The 21,423-nt window shown below is 33.7% G+C and overlaps 1 protein-coding gene across 4 annotated transcripts in view; it reads right to left on the bottom strand.

Moving 5' to 3' along the window:
* The window catches only part of LOC143249274 (uncharacterized), a 78,144-nt gene extending 57,391 nt beyond the window's left edge, over window positions 1–20,753 (bottom strand). For all 4 annotated transcript variants that reach the window (XM_076498832.1, XM_076498828.1, XM_076498830.1 and 1 more), the window contains exons 1-2: window positions 19,969–20,753; window positions 522–858 (exon numbers count right to left, since the gene is read on the bottom strand). In XM_076498832.1, the coding sequence (XP_076354947.1) occupies window positions 522–858; window positions 19,969–19,985 (354 nt within the window). In that variant the 5' untranslated portion in view covers window positions 19,986–20,753. The remainder of the gene's footprint in view (window positions 1–521; window positions 859–19,968) is intronic.
* Between the last annotated feature and the right edge of the window lie 670 nt (window positions 20,754–21,423).

Here is a 21,423-nt window from a genome sequence, read left to right as displayed (position 1 = left end):
GCCAAATCGAGCTGTTGCTTGACTCCCATAGTATCTATTCTTCTAAAACACGCCTAAAACAGCATAAGTGAACGTTATCGGTCAAAAATCTAAATAGCATTGAACTAGTGTCTACTACTATTGTTTCGAAAAATCAGCAATAGCATTACTTAGTATCAGGTTTTTCAACTTCAACTGTTGTTGGTAAGCTAATATTGCATATTGTTTTTGCATTTGAATTAAAAGCTACAAAATAGTCAAGCTGAGGTGCATCCACCACAAAGATCGAGCCCACAATTCTAGCATTATAGGCCCCAGAGCTTACCTTCCAGCCACCAGGAGCCACTTTATTTGCTCAGTATGGTTTTTAACTGTATTCCTGAAACTCCATTTTATTTAATGAGATTATTTTAGTTATAAATTTATATAACATTCACATTTTTATTATATATATATATATTGTTGTATATTTGATATTTGTTTCCTTTTCTAACCAGTGAGAACCACCTTATAAATCAAAAGCAATATTTTTTTTTACTTACCTCCGATTCTCTTTCCAGCTCTTTTGCTAACTGTATGATCGTCAAAATACGTTTTATTTGTTCTGGATTCTCGATTCCAAGATCAGTTTTCAGTTCCTTTTCTGTCAGATTGCAGAAGTCTGATAAACTCATATGAAGAGGAATAACTCCGCCAAGTATTTCTTTCATGCAATGTTTAGTCATAAAATCCCCGACAGTCGAATGCAGCTCCCTCTCTCGTCCTTGTGGAAATGCAGTTAAACAACCCGAGGGAAGAGAGTCGGCACGACAAAAGAACGCTTCCCTCCTCGATCTCCGCCAGAGGGCGGGGTCTCTTTCAACGTCGCTCATTCTTCGCCTGTAAAGGTAAAAAAAAAACATGAAGGCCAATTGTTTGACAATTGTGACCTCTATGACATTCGAAAGCACACAACATATTTGTGTTTGTTTTCTTCTTTAATATGCATTAAAGATGAAATGCGAAAATGCTACTATTAGTTTAGTAATTATAATAAAACGGAAAAATTAGTTCACTGTTTAGTTATTTTTATTTCATTCACATTGAATTTCAGTCGTTTATCGTTTTTCAGTCACGTATCAGTTTAAATAAAAAGGCACATTTCTTTGCTAACGTTTATTTCCACACTCAGTAACGACTAGTATCCATTTCATTTTACAAAACCTGAACAATTCCGTTTGGATTTTGTTATTTAACTCGACAACGGTAATTATATAACGTTGATGTAACATTTTATTGTAAGAGTTAGGCTATCAAGCAACCATTTTTCTTTATTCACCATTTAAGAGTTATGAACATTTATAGTTAAGCCTAAACACTTGGAAAAAATAAATACAGCGTGATTTGGGTGAGTACTGTTCATAAAGCGATATACATATTGAATAAAATATATATAAATATAGCTGGTCAAAAGTTGAATATTCTGAATTTGTCCATTAAACTTTGTATTTGACACCAATAAAACTCGTGAGACTATATATTTATATGAACTTGCTGTGGTTTAAACTGACAAACATTCTAATTGTTTTGTTATTCTGTTTATTTGTAAGATCTAACAAACAATATACGATAGAAAAATGATTCTATTACGATCAGTCTTTTTCATGTTCATAACATCAAACATTAGTGCCAATACAGAGGGTTATAGATTCGTTTGTTTTGTAACTCTATCATTCAGTATGGAAATTATAAAAGTATATATTTTTCATATTATTCAACTCAATTGTTAATGTGAGTAAATAAGTTCTTACACTAGTTTATTCTGCTATTAGCACTGATAGACAAAAGTAATTTTATTTTACTTTTTTTATACGTACGCAGTCACTATACAAGAAGCTATTGAAGGCAGCAGAGGTTATTTTTCACCCCTGTGTGTATGTTTGTCAACAGGATTTTTCAAAAGCGGCAGAATTGATTTGGATGAAAGTTGTTATACATTCGTACTGTGTTCTAACTTAGAAAAGATTAGGTTTTTGTTGGTCAAGACCAAGGTTCACAGCAAAGTTAAGAAGTCTAAAAAAATCTCTATTTGTTAACACGTTGAAACATATACACCATTGTATAACTTTGTGCTTAATAATAAAAGCAAACAAGAAAGTTCAAATATAAGAAATACAAATTATTGATTTATATATATTTATATATATATATATTATACTTATATATATTTAAAAAAGTGTCTGTTGCCTTTTTAATGTTAAACAGTTCTCAGAGTTAACCATCTATAATCAGTGAACAGTTTTAACTTTCTAGTATTGGATTACATAAATTATGTATAAGTTCATATAATATAATATTTTCATGAACACAGCCAATTTTTACTACAAGCTTCTCATTATGACAGAAAAACCTGTGATAAAAATGATTATTTTAAAGAGTTATTAACCCTAGAATCCTTTGTCAATCATACAGAAACTGATATGTTTTGTTGGCAACTTTGAACAAAAGCAAATTCTCTTTACAAATTTCTCATGTAAAACTTTACATAACTTCCAAAAAAACAACGAATCTCCCTAATTATTTTTTGTGTAAGCTTTTTCACAGTGCAAGGCTATTTTTATTCATTGTATAGAATTATTAGCTTTTCCATTTAGCTAGTCATCATCGTAGGAGTCAGAAACACACACAGCCTTTCAAAAGAATTTGTGGTTCTTGTGGTTTAAAGATGTGAAAACACGGCCTACTGAAAGTTAAAGTACTCATTCGAACGCGTAATTTAATTACGATAAAATGACATTGTCAGTTTCGCACCAGGATACCAAAAAAAAATCCCTTATTTAAACTATTTGTTTAGTTATGGTGTTAACGATTTGTTTTAGGTGTTAAAGTAACATCACATAAAAATCTCAAATAAACACTAACATAGCATTTGAACGTTATATTTTAGGCAGTGTTTTTATTTCATTAAACCAAGTGTAAACAACCGAAAGAAAATGTGCGAAATTAATCTCATATTAAATATCTCAGGACGTAATGCAATGTATTGCAGTTCAAAGTCAAAGGCCAAAGTTAAGGATAAGTCTAATAACACGAAGAGTTTTTATATATATATTTAAATACTAATTTTAGTACAGTAAATAAACACCAGGGAACTAAATGATGTTCCGGTTGGAAAAAATACTAGCGAAATATTACTTGTAAAAGCCACAGTCGAAATGTTGAATTAAACGTGACAGGTTACTTACTTTTCAGCAGAAAAAAGGCAGTTGTTATAAATTTCGTATGAGCTATGTAACGTAATATACAAAATCATTACTTCTCTGGTTAGCTTTAGTACGTGAATGAAATTTAAGTCTCTGTTACTGAAATACTGGAATTTTAACATGCTTATATATTACATAGTTTAATCCTGAAGTGTTGGTGTAGAACAATAAACAAGATAATAGAATAATAATGACAGAATAGTGTCGATTTCAAAATATGTTAACTCTTATTACTAATGACATACACGATTTCACACTTACACCAATGGAAAATGCTCTATACCCTCTTAAAACATTCGTATATTATAAATTAAAATCATACTTATTTTTTAGTATAAACTGTTGCTATAAAAATATTTGTATTATTGTTGTTAAAACGTAGTTCTTTAATATCTTTTTATGAAAAATGTAAAAAGTACTCGTTTTTATAATCCTTTTCAAATTAAATTATCTCATAAAATTTGCAGTCAATTTTGAGTATTTTATGTTGCCTAGTTCACTCAGAAACAAGTAGAACAGCTTGCTAATATAACTTTCGATCCTCTAGTGGCGTCCCTCAGTGGCACAGTGGTATGTCTGCGGACATAAAACGCTAGAAACCGTGTTTTGATAACCGTAGTGGGCAGAACACAGATAGCCCATTGGTTAGCTTTCCGTTTAACTTCAAAACAAACACATCTATAGTGGAAGAACTTTAAGTCTGGGGGCTTATAATACTAAAAGTTGGGTTTCGACGCCCTCGAATGGAAGAGCACAGATAGCCTATTGTGTAGTTTTGTGATAAACAACAATTAACTTTCATACTATTAAACATATCGGCCCGGCATGGCCAGCTGGGTTAAGACATGCGACTCGTAATCTGAGGGTCGCGGGTTCGCATCCCCGTCGCACCAAACATGCTCGCATTTTCAGGCGTGGGGGCGTTATAATATTACGGTCTTATCCCACCATTCGTTGATAAAAGAGTAGCCCAAGAGTTGGCGGTGGATGGTGATGACTAGCTGCCTTCCGTCTAGACTTACACTGCTAAATTTGGGATGACTAGCGCAGATAACTCGCGTGTAGTTTTGCGCGAAATTTAAAAACAAACAAACATCAAACATTTTACAACCTAGCGGCAAATATGAAACTAGTTACTAGGTTGCTTACAAGGATCAGTTTAGAAATTAAGACATTTGTCACAAATTCAGTTTAAAATGTTGAAAAATTGCTGAAAATTCAGAAGTATTCAATAACACATTTCTATCATAAACTGTATTGATTATGAAATTTTTGTTATTATTCTATCTGATTAAAGAGCGTTCCTTAACTTTGATTATTTTCTACCCTTTCTCATTGTATGTAACCGACCTTAATCATATTTTCTGTAATGAGTACAGAAGTGGATATATATATATACATATATAGACACAGTTTCATATATGTACGCAAATACTTCTTTCATGGAATTTCATTAATATTCATCATCAAGTCTAGACAACGTGGCAATAAGATAAAAAATATTTAAAACTACTTGTTTTACACACTGTGAATGACATTATCCAATAATAAGTACATTTTTTGCTGAAGTTCATTGATGTACCCTCTTATAGTCGAGGCCTTGAATTACGTAAAATATTTTGATTTTTATGGCACGCTAAAAATTTCTTGATACATGTCCGTTAATCATTAAAATAAACACATGAAAATGTTCGGCACGTTTGTATCTGTTACCAAAAAATATCGGCCGCATTACGGTTCTGTAGAGCGAAAAACATTTGAAATGTACTTGACACGCATTTAATTTACCTGACAATCGATGTTTTTAGTTTATTTGTTAGGACAGGTTAAACCTGGTAGACGGTATGTGGGTCTTTACGGTATGTACCGTAAATTATTCTCCCATCAAGACATTTTGCCGTTCCTACTTTGTAGCAGATGTATCAATGTTTATTTATCTGTTTGTTTGTCTGTCTAGTATGTGCGACGATCCTTGTTTTTGGAATTAAAATACATCTACTGCAGAGTAGATTCTACCATTTGATCCAACACGGATTTTGTTTCTGAACGATTATTTTCATGCTCTGTTTGAATTCATCTTTGAACTCGGTTTCAAGTTTAACTATTGTTTAGGAATCGGTCATATTGTAACTGTTGTTTTCAATTTGGTACGGGCAATTATTGTTTGAAAGTTGGTACAGATTTAACTATTATTTTGAACTTATTACAGAACACAACAATCGTTTGAACTTGATACAGAGTGTAAATATTACTTAAAACTCGGTATGAACTATATAATTCATGTTTGAAACTAAGTAGGAAGTGCAACTAGCTCTTATTTGCCAATGAGGTAACTCATCCTTCCCGGAAATGTCCATAAAGTCTAAAGAGGTGTAGGTCATATAATTATTTATATTTGATACTTTTAATTCAGTTTTTTGTATAAGGGGCTAGATTACTTCCAATACATGTACGTGACTTGTGTTACTTCACTCTTTCTGTTAATTCACTTCACTCTTTATTTTTGACTGGTTTCAATCTATTCAACGCGATTTTTCACCGACTAAAATATCTAATTACCCCGGAGATATACTAACGTTAAAAGCTAATTCTCTTAAATTAAACGGTTCGAAATCTATAAACGTTCTTGAATCAAAAGTCTGTAGTTCCTGATTGATAAGCGTTTATCACAGGTATAGCGTCCGAGATTTATGGTATATTAACTGAAGCAAACCAACAATATATATATATATATATTGTCTCTCGAATCATGTATTTATAAATTTTAGGCGAGGTTCTCGAAAGTTCAGTTTAGCAACAATATTTGAAGATACTTTAGTGATTTCTTAAAATATGTATTGTTGATTCTTATACTTGAGAATCTCCTACAAATTTAGAGAATAAGTAGGAATTTTTCAAAAGACGTTTAACAATATAAGCTACAGGCATTTATAAATACATATTCACCTAAAACAAACATCAATATTAAAATATATATATACATATCAGTAAATCCGTTGTACTTGTTAGCAATAGATTTCACAATAAACGGACCGTGCACAGTCTACTTGTTCTACAATAATATATTAAACGTATGTACAAAAATTATTAGTTTCACTCTTGTTTATCAAAATCGTGTCTAAATCTTTAAATAATTCTCTTTTCTTGTCAAAAGTCCATACAGGAAGATTCGATGATAAGACAAATTATTTCCCTTTATCTCTTTTCAAACTTGCTGTGAAACTCACTTTAAATATTGCCTATTGTAGCTAAACTAGTAATCATGCAGTCGATCTTTACTTCCACTACCTGGCTCACTGACTCAACTTAACTTGCGTTAACTTGGTCGACTATATATATTTATGTATATTACCCAACTGAGGCTCACAGCTTTCTACGAACTACGCGACGCAATGATGTAACACAACTCACTTAAGGCAAGGAAAAAAATACTAAAGATTCGAGTAATGTGCTGTACAATTATAATTAAACTACATCCACAACGTACAAGTTTTACAGAATTGTGTAACGAAATTTGTCATAACTTTCGCATTTAAAATAATTACTTTCAATGCTCTTGTTATTAAAACTAAATAGTCATCAAATATTAGTTCACTAAATGAACTAAATAACAACTCTTACACTAAATATTCTTGTACATTTAAAAGCATCTATTTTATTACTATAACTGATCTCATAAATATTTAAGCTGTACATTTGTTGTTGACACAAACACTTATAACCCTACTACACACATTAAAGGACAGAATATTTAATTTTCCCACCAATCAGTTATATACTCCAGTCATAAACATGTTCAATAAATGATAATTAAGAACTCAAACAACAGTATTAATTGACACCAGTACCTACGACATGATGCCTGTAGTATGTGATAACACACCACTGGCACTCTTCGACACGTGTCTAGACTAGCATATACCACTGACACTCCACTAGATACTATCTATTTCTGTCTCTTGACCATTCATACGTTCCCAGTCTATGTTAAATTCTATAGATTTTCTGCTCGTGTTTCTAAATTTGAAAAACGTGAAACATAAACGTGAACTGTTAAAACTATAAAATTTTCGGTTGTGTGACAAAACTTTTGCAAACTTTATCTGCAGATGTACATGATATAACGATATACGAAATACTTCAAATAATGTAACTAATTTAGGATAAGTATTACCTATCTTTCTTAGTCTTCTAATATTAAACTAATACACATTGTCGGATTTAGAGGGGTGCAATTAATTGAAATGCTTGGGGACCTTGAGCCACAAAGAAGGGTAATCAGTTTTGAGTCATCCCAGGAAGCCAGGAAGGGGGCCTTCACCATAACAACATTACGTTGGAACTTCAAATGGTCTGATTCCGGCGTTGTGAATACTCTTAATGGAATATTATATTTCCTAATCAGTCCTTAATGTGAGACAAAACGTGTTAACTGGTCATTTATTTTATCAATCATAAACACGGAATGAAAAATGTGTTATCTGATAATATATTTTATCAGGTTTTAAGTGTTAATTAATCACATATTTTATATGTTCTTAACATGCGATGGAAGACAATTTGTATAAAATGTCAACGTATTTGTTTGTTTGTTTTTGAATTTCGCACAAAGCTACTCGAGGGCTATCTGTGCTAGCCGTCCCTAATTTAGCAGTGTAAGACTAGAAGGAAGGCAGCTAGTCATCATCACCCGCCGCCAACTCTTGGGCTACTCTTTTACCAACGAATAGTGGGATTGCCCGTTACATTATAACGCCCCCACAGCTGAAAGGGCGAGCATGTTTGGCGGATTACGAGTCGCACGCCTTAACACGCTTGGCCATACCGGGCCCAATGTCAAAGTAAGGAAATAAACAATGGTTACAAATATTAAGGTTAAAAAAGGGGTTTTTATTTTGAAATTTATACATGTACAAAAAGTGATAATCAGCTATTGTCTCAGTTGTGGAAGAACAGGGCACGGATCCTCCAGTTCTAAAATATATGATAAAATCACGCTTCTGGTTTTGAATTCAAAATAAACAAAATAAAATAATTCAAAGAACAAAAAGACAAAGTTTAAAATTTGACCACAGATATTAACATATTAGTTTATAACGCTTCGTCAGCTTTTGGCTTTCAAACTATAACTTCAAACCTTCATTAACAATACATAGTGTGCTTATAAATAAAGTTTCGCAGTTCAACGTGACACATCTCACAAACTCTATGGTATAGGAAGGTAAAATTGAACAGGGGCGTCAAGAGTACTACGAAAATGTATGTCACAGGTTGCAAAAAAGGCACCATTGTGGCTTCTTTCGCATATTTCTTGTAGGTACAAAAGGACCATGTCATGGTTCTGAATTGTAGTTCTTAGCAAGGCTGGATGTCAATGCCCAACAACCTGCAAACATTTTATGGACTGTTTAAGAACACAAACCTTTCTGAAAGTGTCAGCCTGTGTACTGCATGATAAGGATGAAACTAAACCACGTGTAACATTTACTACACGTCACTATGACGCTAAGGTTACAATGTGTATGTTCCCAGCTGAAATTGTTATTGAACTGTACTTTTACGAAGAACAATCAGCACATGGACTGTAAACGAGCACAGTAAATGTTATTCTTATACGAACATTTCATTTCATGGATTACCAAAAATATACCAGTACTAAAATAAAGATATATATATATAGATAGATGAAAACGGTTTCTTAAATAGTCCAACTTCATCTCTTATATTTTCAGTAGTCAGAACAGAATTAACCATAACTCAACTAAGCCGTAACTCAGAGCTACGAATTTTGAGGAGGCTCCCATGCACGATATGAATATCATATCGAAAAACTAAATCCAACATACACGTGCATGCTCATATGTCACTGAAACAGACGAGTTGGAATCTATTTTTGCAATTGGAGAAAGAAAAGTAGTTAAAAAATGAGTTTTCAAATCTCTATAATAGCATCCATCAGAATATAAACAAATTTCCGTTCAATTTACATTCCTCTAAGTAATTACCAAAACTAATTCAGCCAAGCTTGAGGCTACTGCTGTATATCTGATAAAAAAGCTAACCCAAAGATTTTGATGTTGATGAATGTAAAAATTTCTGGATTTCGTATGACATATTGAACGTGAGAAATCTCAGTGAAAAGTGCCTAAGTAAATGAATCACAAATCTCTTAATAAAATCAACAATTCCAAATATGATTGTTGCTCATCGCACATTCTTACCAACAGTATTAGTAACAGTCTGTAAAAGTGGGCATTGGTTCTCAAAGGTGAGTTTCGTTAAAACTCACTGAGATCTGTAACGATTTAAGATAGATTGAATACTCTCGTAATCCTGTCTGTCGAATACGATTTGATATGCTCATTAAGTTTCGATCACGTGGTTAACATGTTCTGTAACCATAAAGTCGCACATGAAAATATTTTAAAGAGCTAGTACTGCATTTTTATGTGCAAGATACATAGAGCCCCCTAAACATGATATATCTTAACCCCTCCCCAGATTCCTAGTTTGGCTCTTAACAGTATTAAAGGAAAGAACTCTCAATAAATTATTTAAATTTGTTGTTGATATAACAGTTCTGGATACTGCTGGTTGTAAGGAGGATTCTGCTGTTTCACAAATTAATTTGGATTAATTGTTGAGTTGGACAACTAAATGGCAAATGACTTTTAACTATAATAATTGTATTTCACGATTTGAATTGTGAGTATAATTTTGATGTAAGAAACCTTAAAAATGTTATGGAAAAAAATGATCTTATGTTCTAGTAAATAATCTCTTAAGCTATCCAAACAAAGTGTTGTTGATAATGGCATTGCAATTATAATTTTAGATTGTATATACAAAAATGCCATATACAAATCAAAATATGTTATCATGTCATTGGAGTGCTGAGCTCATTTCAGGGCATTTTGCCTTAGAAAGAATATTGAATTATTGAAAGTGGTTCAGAGGAGGGCTATTAAGATCCGAAATTATTTTCTCTTGAAAAAAGAAGAGTTAGAGGGAATCAAATTGAGGTGTTTAATATTGTTAAAGGAATTGATAGTGTTGGTGCATCATCTTTTTTTTTTCTTATATAATGGTAAGACTAGTAGACACAGATATAAATTATGACAGGATAGGAGTCCTTTTCAGTTAAGAATTTTAGTTTTCTAATAAGATGGTTGACCTTTAGAATGGGTTGTGGAACATGCAGGTAATTTAATGGAGTTTAAAAGGGAAGACTCAATGAATACTCGAATAATAAAAGACAACTTTGAGTGTTTAATTTTGATTTTAGTACAGTAGATGGAACGGTCTAGATGAACCAAAAGGTCGCGGGTTCGAATCCAAGGTCGCACCAAACATTCTCGCCCTTTCAGCCGTGGGGACGTTATAATGTCACAGTCAATCCCACTATACGTTGATAAAAGAATAGATCAAGATTTGGCGGTGGGTGATGATGACTAGCTGCCTTCCCTCTAGTCTTACACTGCTAAATTAGGGACGGCTTGCGCAGATAGCCCTCGAGTAGCTTTACGCGAAATTCAAAAAGCAAAATAAACAAGCTACTAAAAACTAATTCGAACTTTTAAAATTGTTGAATTATCGTTGTGGTTAATGATAAAGAAAATCAGCATTCCTTTACACTTTTCTTTAGTGGTATTTAATTTTATTTCTGAAATAGTACTGCAAAAATTCAAAATATACGGTTGGAATCACGATCTACGTGACATTATCTTATAGTTAATATTGTGAAAGTTTCTCAAATGACATTTTATAATCATCCTTCTTGCGCATGCGTTAATTGTTGTTATTGCTTTTGGTGCACAACAGCCATCTCTCTGAACAAAATGTCTGCCATTTTGTTTCTATTGATTCACACACTTGAAATTTGTGTAAACAAGTTCAGTTTTATTCTACTTACTTCAAGAATATTGACTTTTGACTATTCATCTTGCTCGTCCTTCATTAGAACTTATCTTTCAAAAATTGGCCCAGGGGTCAAGAAGGTTTTGTTTGTTTGTTTGTTTAGAAATAAGCACAAAACTACACAACGAGCTATCTGTGTTCTGTCCACGACAGGTATCGAAACCCGGTTTATAGCAGAGTGAGTCCGCAGACATATCGCTTTGCCACTAGGGGCCTGGGTCAGGAAGGATTTAAAAACTTATTTTATTAATCTTGCAAATCGAAAGTTATACTCAGCTACATAACTTATACATGTATAGAATAGGGTGGCACAACATCTATATTTCCTTCACACAAGTAAATCATATGGATTGCAGATAGAAATAAATGAACGGATAGATTTATGAGAGAACGTGTAAAACATTCTTTACTTTCTCCTTCCTTTTCTTTAGGACTATGTGTCACGTTGTAAATTGATAAAGAAATTACTCCGCCAAACATTCAATAAAATTCTGTGCATATTAATTTTACGATTTATCCAATCTAACATTCGTCAAAAAGAGAAAAGATTTTCTGTTGCAATTCAAACATGTAAACAGTCGTTTCGAAAAATGTTTTAATTTAAGATGCAAGCTATTATCTATTATACGAAATTACATATTAAACATATTTGGTATTTTCAGAACATGAACACACGATTAACACTTACCACGTATCTAACTAAATCTCGTTGTTAGCTACCATGTAACAATTTTTAATATTTTTTTAAGCTTATGGTAATTTGTTTTTTCATAAAAATTACACCTATTTATTTCAACACATGTGCGTGTGTGTCAAGCAAGCGAAGTGGATTTGGATGTCGTACAAACCCGAATATAATAAAAACTGTTGTTTTAAAAAAGGAACAGGCATCTTCAAAATATTACAAAAACAAGATAAGTAGCTTAAAATAAAAAATGCATTCGTTAAAAAGTAAACAGTCAAACTTAATGTTTGAGACATAGTGGTGGCATTATTTCTTCAAGTTACAAATCCCTTTGTTGACTCAATGTCTAAAAGATGTAATATTCAGGAGAGTCAAAATCGAGGCTTGTAGCTTGAAATAATGTCAACATTATGTCTCAAACCTTAAACTTATTTGTTTAACGATTGCATTTTCACTTTAAACTACCTGTCTTTTTCCTGTTGGCCAAGCGCGTAAGGCGTGCGACTCGTAATCCGAGGGTCGCGAGTTCGCGCCCGCGTCGCGCTAAACATGCTCGCCCTCCCAGCCGTGGGGGTGTATAATGTTACGGTCAATCCCACTATTCGTTGGTAAAAGAGTAGCCCAAGAGTTGGCGGTGGGTGGTGATGACTAGCTGCCTTCCCTCTAGTCTTACACTACTAAATTAGGGACGGCTAGCACAGATAGCTCTCGAGTAGCTTTGTGCGAAATTCCAAAACAAACAAACAAATTTTTTTTCTGTAACAGTTAAAGATTCCTATTCCTCCTTTCTGAATTAACAGTTTGTAACAATCTTGTTTCTTTAGGGTTTTCTATTGTGCCCGTCATGGAGACAAATCTGTATAACAGCAATACTGTCCTATTTGAAACAGTTTTACTTAATGAACTATGTAACTAGTGTATTATGCTCTCTCTCTCGGAATAGTGACAACCTTTGGATTGACTCCATGCAGGTTGGATGGCTATCACCCCCTGATACCATTGCCCCAATGTTATCATTAATAGTGGTACTGCATGTATGACCACTATGATCTGTGGTGGCCAACATACCTCATGTAATGTAAATGCTTGTAAAATATATGTAACTACTATATTTATACCTTGTAGCTATGCGGAAAGTTTGTAAACACTAGATTGAAGGGGCGAATGTGGTTTGCGGACTGAATTTTGTAACCGCATTTGACACAAATATGCACATGCAACGGATGTTGGCCAGTATTTCTATTTACGTACATACATGCAGACTTTATAGTTTTATTTTAAGTTAAATAGATAGGCATATTTGTGCAATTAAGCATTCCTAATATTTCTTATATCTGTTATACTTTCGTCTTCCTCTCCATTAACCATTGTAAGACCAGTCACGGTTTTGCTGCAGCTTGCTATATTTCCTCTACAACGTGTTAATTAACAATTATGAAATGATGATATGAAGATATCTCCCCCCCATCCATTTCTGATGAAGTTTGGATCATGATACTTCTACGACCCTCGTCCACTATGACGACCCTAAATTCTGATAGGCTTTCGCTGACGCATACTTTATCTGAAGCTAAATAATTTATAAGTAAAATGTATAAGTATAAAATTTCTGCCTCACTTTTGTCTAGATTCCCATCATTTTCGTCATTTCCCGATTGCAGGTTATTCAGTATCTATAAGTTTTGCAATAGCGTAGTGTTGACTAAAATTCGATATTTACCATCAGATATCACGATTGCCGATCAGATGCTCGAAACTGTGCTTGGTGGTGTCTTTTAAACTACGGCTTAAAGATTTCTTCTGTGGGAGACAGCCCAGACGTTTGTGTAACAAGAACGAAATCGATTATGCAGTGTTAAAAACAACAACAACATTAAAATTCGACCTATCAGCAGCGGCGTGTCCGAAAGAGCAGGGATTTTATTCATAAACAAACGATGCGCGGCATCAATACATTTGCAACAATAATTTAATATTCGCTATGATGAATGTGTTACACCTGTCATATAAACATTAAATTACATCCACGACCTACAAGTAGCTATGTGCGTATGGATGTAGTAGCTTATGAAACTCCTTATAAACCATAGTCAACATTAAAACGATTGGGAGTCAACGGTTATATAACCGCTATTATTTTCTAGGTAGTCAGATACTTAAAAACTACCCTACAATTCACAATAATACGTTTTGTACTAATACCCAGATTTTATTATAATACTCACAGTTGTTTGTGCTGTAGGCTTATGGAATAATGTTAAAGAATAACAGAGAAGAATAGAATATGCCTTTGTTCGTAACCTATGAGTTAGTTACATATACTTGTGGTTGAGGGCTATGATTTTGTAATTTATATATTTATACTGTTATTTCACCAGAGGGAACTTTATATCATGCAAAAGCGCATGGCTTAAAGTCTTGGATTTTCTTAAAGTCAGTTATACAGATTAATAGGTTACTGAGTCAACCATTAAGTTACTTTTTAATAGCTATAAATCTTGAATTTGTTTTCAACGAATCACAACAGATCCTACCAGTACTGTACGAGAGAATTATTAAGTGAAATATATTGAAGGGTTATTTTTTAGTAAAGCTAAGCCTAACGTTAATTACGTGGAATTCACACAAGTTGTACAGCTTGGAAAAATTAAACGTTTTTGTTATCATTTACTATACTGGGTTTTGCATTATCATTGTTACCGACTGATCAAAAAAAAGAGTCCATCCAAAAATTCCAACTTTTACAACTATAGTTTTATTCAACATTATTTAATATATAATAAAGAAATAGGAAAAAATAGAAGGCCTACTGATGATTCTAGTCTAAACAGAATGAATGATCCACAGGTTTACGATATTCAATGAACCTATAACTACAAAACGATTACATGCAAATATAATTCTACTTTATTGATAATGGTTGTTTACTTTGGTAGGTAACTAGGTAGACTATTTGCGTCTCTTGTATCTTTTCAGGCATGTGACAACTAAAACATTATGCACTAATGTACAGTAGCGCGTGGGCATTAGTTTAAAACACACTGAACGAGTGGGTTGGCAGTGGATAAACATAAAAGACTGAAAACACAAAAAGAATTTCCAAGATAGAACTTGTTATGAACTCTTTTTCCTGTGTATCGAAAGTCAGAATTAAAATATTGATATTAGAAATGTTGTTACACCAACCATAGTTATGTATGAACGGTTGAACAATTAAATTTGGTTTAAGAACATATAAGTACGAAAAACTGCAAATATGGTTGTGTTGTTAGATTGCTGGAAATTTTAGCGGATCTTCTTTCAACGAAATAGATCTAATTGAGGCTTAGTTTATACGCTAGTTATATTTTGATTGTTTGTTTTAATTTCACGCATAACTACAGGAGGGCTATATGCGCTAGCCGTCCATAATTTTTAGGCTACTCTTTTACCAACGAATAGTGGGATTTACAGGTTAATTAATTTGGTGTTTTATGGTACAAAACAGCTCGACAGTAACATCGCCCCCACAGTTAAAAGGGTTAGCATGTTTGGTGCGACGGGGATTCGAACCCGCGATATTCACATTATTAGCCATGCCGCTAGAGTTTTATTTTAACAGCAACATAATGAAGCACCAGACTTATAGGAATTGATTCCGTACTTAGATGATTCAACATCACTTTATTTAGAAACACCATTTCTGTTTATTATTATTAAATACAAGATACTAAATCTTATTAAGAAACCCTGTTAGAATAGTCCGACGTCTACCATCAGTCAAAATAGCTCAAATTATAACAAACTCTTAAGTCGAAAAACAAGGTCCAATGATTATAGATTAGGATGTCACAAATTTGCAACACAACATGGAAACAGCCATTAAAATTATATTCTTCTGAACGTGTAACGACTATTCGAAACGAGATAAAAGCTAGAAGTAATAAACAACCGCTATACAAAGAAAAGAACTGAAGCTTGTGGAAAAAAAAATCTAAATTTATTATAAGATAAACTGCAAATAAAGATTTGCTTCCGTTCCAGTAACTTGTAAAACATAGTTATTTATGGTTGAATTAATATTGCAAATCAGTACTGAGAAACTACTGTCGACACTTGGAATATAAACTTATATAGAAACCTGGTATAAAATTAATGTAAGCTGACTTTTAGTAAATATTTAATTTCTTCTTGAAACCCACATGAACGTTTTACATCCAAAACATTTTGTGATTTTTTTTACCAAGTACCTCAGTAGACTAAGCGTGGTTGAGGTTCAACTAAATATCTTATATAAATGACTTGTCGTTTTCACAAGAAAATTTTCGTTAGTCAGTATCAATTAACTGATACAAGAAGTCCGGATTAAGCTGAGCTTCGCAGGCAGAACTGAAAGTTTCCCATAGGTTGTTGTGATTAATTATTAACTGATTTAAGAAGAGCGAATTTTGTAGAAATGTACAGGTAGAACTGAACCTTCTTCAATAATGTATTGCTGATTAACTGTTAATCGATAAACGAAGACTGGATTTTTCAAAGCTGTGTGAGCACGGTTAAATACTTTTAGAAACGAAAACTAAAATTTTCAAACTACTTAGTAATATGTAAGAAACAAATAAGAGATGACTCAACTTTTTAAGTGTTAGTTTAATTGTAACATGACACTCAAAGTTTAATGCAATTTTTATCTTAAAGTTAATTAAACTAATTTAGTCTCTTAAAATCTGTTCACCAGTGTACCAGCGGTATGTTCATAAGTACATATCGCTGACATCCGAGATTCGATTTCCGACGGTGAATACAGAAGATAGTTCAACGTGGATTTAATCTAAAGCAAACAAATAAAATCTCTTTAAAAGATTGGATTATGTCTTTAAAAGCTGAAAATAAGATATGTTTAAAAATATCACCAGTTCATTTCACTAACTTGAGGTTTGAATCATTCCCTTCACTTTGCATATGTTTGGTATCACTGGAAAGGGGAAGTGGTATGGAGAAACGATCGAATAGCTTTCCTTTTTTCAGCTTTATACTATTGTATTTTCTTACACATGCTTATAAAATGAAAATAATTTATCTTTTCAAGAAAAGCAAAATACATATATTTAACAGTGACCGTACATGTATTTGTTTTACGACACATGTACACATACGTTTGACACTAAAAACTTCACACAAAAGTATTTTTTTACCACACAAATGTGTACGATTTAGCCAGTTCGTTGTATTCAAACAATCTACAGATCTTGGAAAATTGTCATCTGTTTTAATAAAATTCACGAATTATCTAAATTGATTTGTTACAAAAGTACCGTTTACGAAATTATTAACATTTCATAAAAGAACCGAACCTTAACAATCTTGGTACATATTGGTTTTAACTACCGTAATTTCCACAGTTCTCAAAAACTCTAACAGTATAATGACAAGTTGAGATGCCGGCTGAACTCTTCTAACTGAGAAACGTATGTTATATCTCAAGTATTACGTTTCTTTCTACTCGAGGAAAAACAACAGATGAGTAGTCGATAGATAAAAGTTTGCTTTCCATAAATCCTTCAGAGGATGTTCTTGGTATGTCGTGTATCAAAGAGACAGAGAGAAACTGTCATGATAAAAAAAATGCTCTCAGAAGTGTCTGGATGAGTAGAATGTACATAATCATACAAAAAACATTGAACTTAAATAATTCCACCTGTTTCATAATTAATCTTGATAAAAATGCCTGTCTATATCTACATATTGTAACTTATTATCCAATAGCTGTCTATCTATCTAGTTCGATCGAAGTACTTAGTTCTTTCTGTATTGATTTTGTCTCTGTTTCTTTATCTATTAACTTGTTGATCGACATAAGATTCTTTCCTATGTCAGTTTATTAATACGATCAGGCCCGGCATGGCCAGGTGGGTTAAAGCTTTCGATTCGTAACTTGAGGGTCGCGGATTCGAATCGCAGTCGCACCAAACATGTTCGCTCTTCCAGCCGTAGGGGAGTTATAATGTGACGGTCAATCCCTCTATTCGTTGGTAAAAGAGTAGCCCAAGAGTTGGCGGTGGGTGGTGGTGACTAGCTGCCTTCCCTCTAGAATTACACTGATAAATTAGGGACGGCCAGCGCAGATAGCCCTCGTGTAACTTTGCGCGAAACACAAACAAACATTAATACGATGATATCAGATTAGGATGAACTGTATTTACTTTTAATGTGATAAGCAATGTAACGTTGTGAGCTATGATCTTTTATTCTAATTTAGATGTTTTGTATTGTTGGATGATAACAGTTATAGATTTCGCGTGCTGTGATGAGCACGTAACGTTTCGAATCTTCCCCAAAGGTAATGATGTCGGATGGCGCCTGAAAATTTTACGAGTGTCTCGAATAGTATTAAATAATACAAAGTTTGGCTAGAAAGAAAGAAAGTAATGCACGTGAGTGTTAACTAGCCATCTAGGGTGCTAATCAGTACGTTAATCCCCAAATGTGGTAATTTATTTTTACACTATGAATTTCATCGCTTTTAATTTGGACTCCAAAAATGTTTCTCGCCAAATGAATCTTCTGCCATCCGATCTAAATGGTTAACACCACTAAACTCATTAAGAAACTATTTTTAACAATAAAACTATTGTATTCTTTCATTCTGCCAAACAAGATCTATCATTTGGCTTAATTTTCAAATCATGAAAAGGTCACACTCATGTAAATGAAACGTAAACAATTTTTGAAAAGCATATCTTACGTAAGTCGTTGAATACTTAAAAAATGCCTACCAGTTCAAATTATATAACAACAAATCTGAACCACAGTGCCTCTAATTCAAAATTCAACTGCACATTTGTATTTTATTATTAGCTATTTTACATATACGACATCACTTTCTGAAATTTGAAATTTCTTATTTCTGAGATATACTGAAGAAGCTGTTAACATTTATAAATGTGAACATTGTAAACTTGGACCATATAAATTAAGTAGTTGATCCCACGTGGCCATATGTAAATCTATCGTCAGGCTAGGAAGCATAATTACTAAAGAAAAGCAATTATTTAAATTTCATAACTATGAGATATCATTTAACATTATCACAAATAAATGATTTATTCATATATTAATCATGAATACCATTTCATATAACATGTATGTATCGAAGCCATTTCGGACAATACAATAAATTGTTATTCCCATAAACTTTCCAATAAATAATTCTTTGTTTATGGTTTCTTTTTAACTTTGCGCAAAGCTACACTAGCGCCATCTGCGCTAGCCGTTTCTAATTTAGCAGTGTAAGTCTAGAGGGAAGGCAACTAGTCATCACCACCCACCGCCAACTCTTTTACCAACGAATAGTGGTATTGATCGTTACATTATAACGCCCCCACGGCTGAAAGGGCGAGCATGTTTAGTGCGACGGGGTTTCGAACCAGCAATCTTCAAATTACGAGTCGAGTGTCCTAAAATCACCTGGCCATGCCGGGCCCACCAACAAATAAACAATTGACATATAAAATGTAAAAGGGCAACATTGTACAATAAATTTTGATTAAAGATACAGGCAAAAAAAAAAACGTTCACATTGCACAACAAAAATTTAAAAATTAAAAGTTGTTCCACATGTTTCACTAGCTTGCGCTCCTCAGTAGTACAGCGATATGTCTGCGGACTTATACTGCTAGAAACCAGGTTTGGATACCTGTAGTGGACAGAGCACAGATAGCTCTTTTTGTAGCTTTGTGCTTAATAAAAAACGACAACAACAATATCGGTAGAATCCACGATCATCATAAAGAGTAGATTTTTATCCTGAGAATGGTAGCAGAAGCTATTGAAACATATGATGTTTTGTCCATATTCCAAATAAATAAACATCTTATGTATCAACACATTCTTGTTACTTTACGAACTAGAAAATACATAATACAGATTTCCTAGTGAACACCTCGTTTTTCTGGTGACTTTCGACATGCATGATTATGTTTACAAAATGACCTGAATGAAAAGTAGTTGTCGTGATTTTATTTATTCTAAAAAAAAAAAATCCGTGTGTTTGGATACGTTTATTTTGTTACATTATGTTTATTAATGTTTCCGAGATATAACTTAATATTAAACGAATCTTAATTTTCAGTTAAAGCTCCAACGTTTATAATCATAAATAATGCTTACCAAAATATGAACGCCATCACTACCGTGACTTCTCTATTGAAAACACTGCCGAAGTTCCTTTAGCTCTCGTTTTGTGGTGACTGACGCTTATCAGCACCAACCCTAGTTACGTTCTCCGTACACCGTGCGCGAGACACCGTCACTGGCGAAGACAGCCTAGCCTGGTTGTGAGCACAAGAAAACTGGTACACGTACGTTGAAGACGAATGAATAACGTTCAACCTGTTCAGCCACTTACCGCACGATGAGACTGTACCCTTGACTACACAGTTTACTTATTTTGAACACTTCACTTGAATAGTACATAAATAAGTAGCTGGACACCAAGATTAGAAAATGCACTGATAGAACTGACTCATAACGCGTATATTTCAAAATAACAGTTTATTTTCTTCCAACCGTAACAAAAGTATCACGTTATCACTCTTGTGACATCAAGAACCAGCCCTCCGCTTTGTGACGTAAACTGCTACAAGACACAATCCCACAACGCTGTCGCTAGAAGTAGTATTATGTTTAAACTCACTTTCTATGTTTAACGCACAGAGATGAACACATTATTGTCTCGCAAAACGAGTGTTCTTATCCCTGTGTGTGTTTAAAACAAAACCACACTGGGCTATCCGCTGTTCCCACCGCTGTAAATTGAACCCAAGATTTTAGTGTTGGAAGTCCGTAGACTTCCCACCAAAGGATGAGTATCTATGTGAACCATAATTTTTTTTTTTTTTAATGTGACAGAACAAAAGGTTTTTCACATCTAAACCAGCTCGTAGAAAACCCAAGATTACTTGGAAACGTTAGAAGCTCTGATTTGAGTTGTGCAATGCGAAATCGTTATTTTATTTTTCAAGGCCAGGTTGCGGGTCTATCTCATATGGTTGATAATGCTACATACAGCATCACGTGGTGAGCCTTGCTGTGTTCACGAGGAAGTATGTCAACATGTGCATGGGCTTCTGTTACAGTACGTAATAGAGTGAAAGTTTCTGAATTTCGCATTCATTTAACACGTCTGTTTATGTTAGCTGGTCAGGAGTTTTCAAAAAATCAAAAAACTATATTTCATAAACAGAAAGGAGATACATGATCAACAATGCAACAGAATAGCCCTGTTTGTTTCTTGAATTCGCGCAAAACTACACGAGGGTTTGCTTGTTTTAAATTTCGTGCAAAGCTATTCAAGGGTTATCTGCGCTAGCCGTCCATAATTTAGCAGTGTAAGACAAGAGGGAAGGCAGTTAGTCATCACCACCCACCGCCAGCTCTTGAGCTACTCTTTTACGAACAACTAGGTGGATTGACCGTAACATTATAACGCCCCCACGGCTGAAAGGGCGAACATGTTTGGTGCGACTGGGATTCGAACCCGCGACCCTCGGATTACGAGTTGAACGCCTTAACGCGCTTGGCCATGCCGGGCCCTACACGAGGGCTATCTGCGCTAGCCGTCTT

Source organism: Tachypleus tridentatus, chromosome 4, assembly GCF_004210375.1.
Source record: "Tachypleus tridentatus isolate NWPU-2018 chromosome 4, ASM421037v1, whole genome shotgun sequence".
In the NCBI taxonomy this organism is placed as follows: domain Eukaryota; kingdom Metazoa; phylum Arthropoda; class Merostomata; order Xiphosura; family Limulidae; genus Tachypleus; species Tachypleus tridentatus.
The sequence above is the reverse complement of the archived record's forward strand: the minus strand, read 5'-3'. Positions and strand labels throughout refer to the sequence as shown.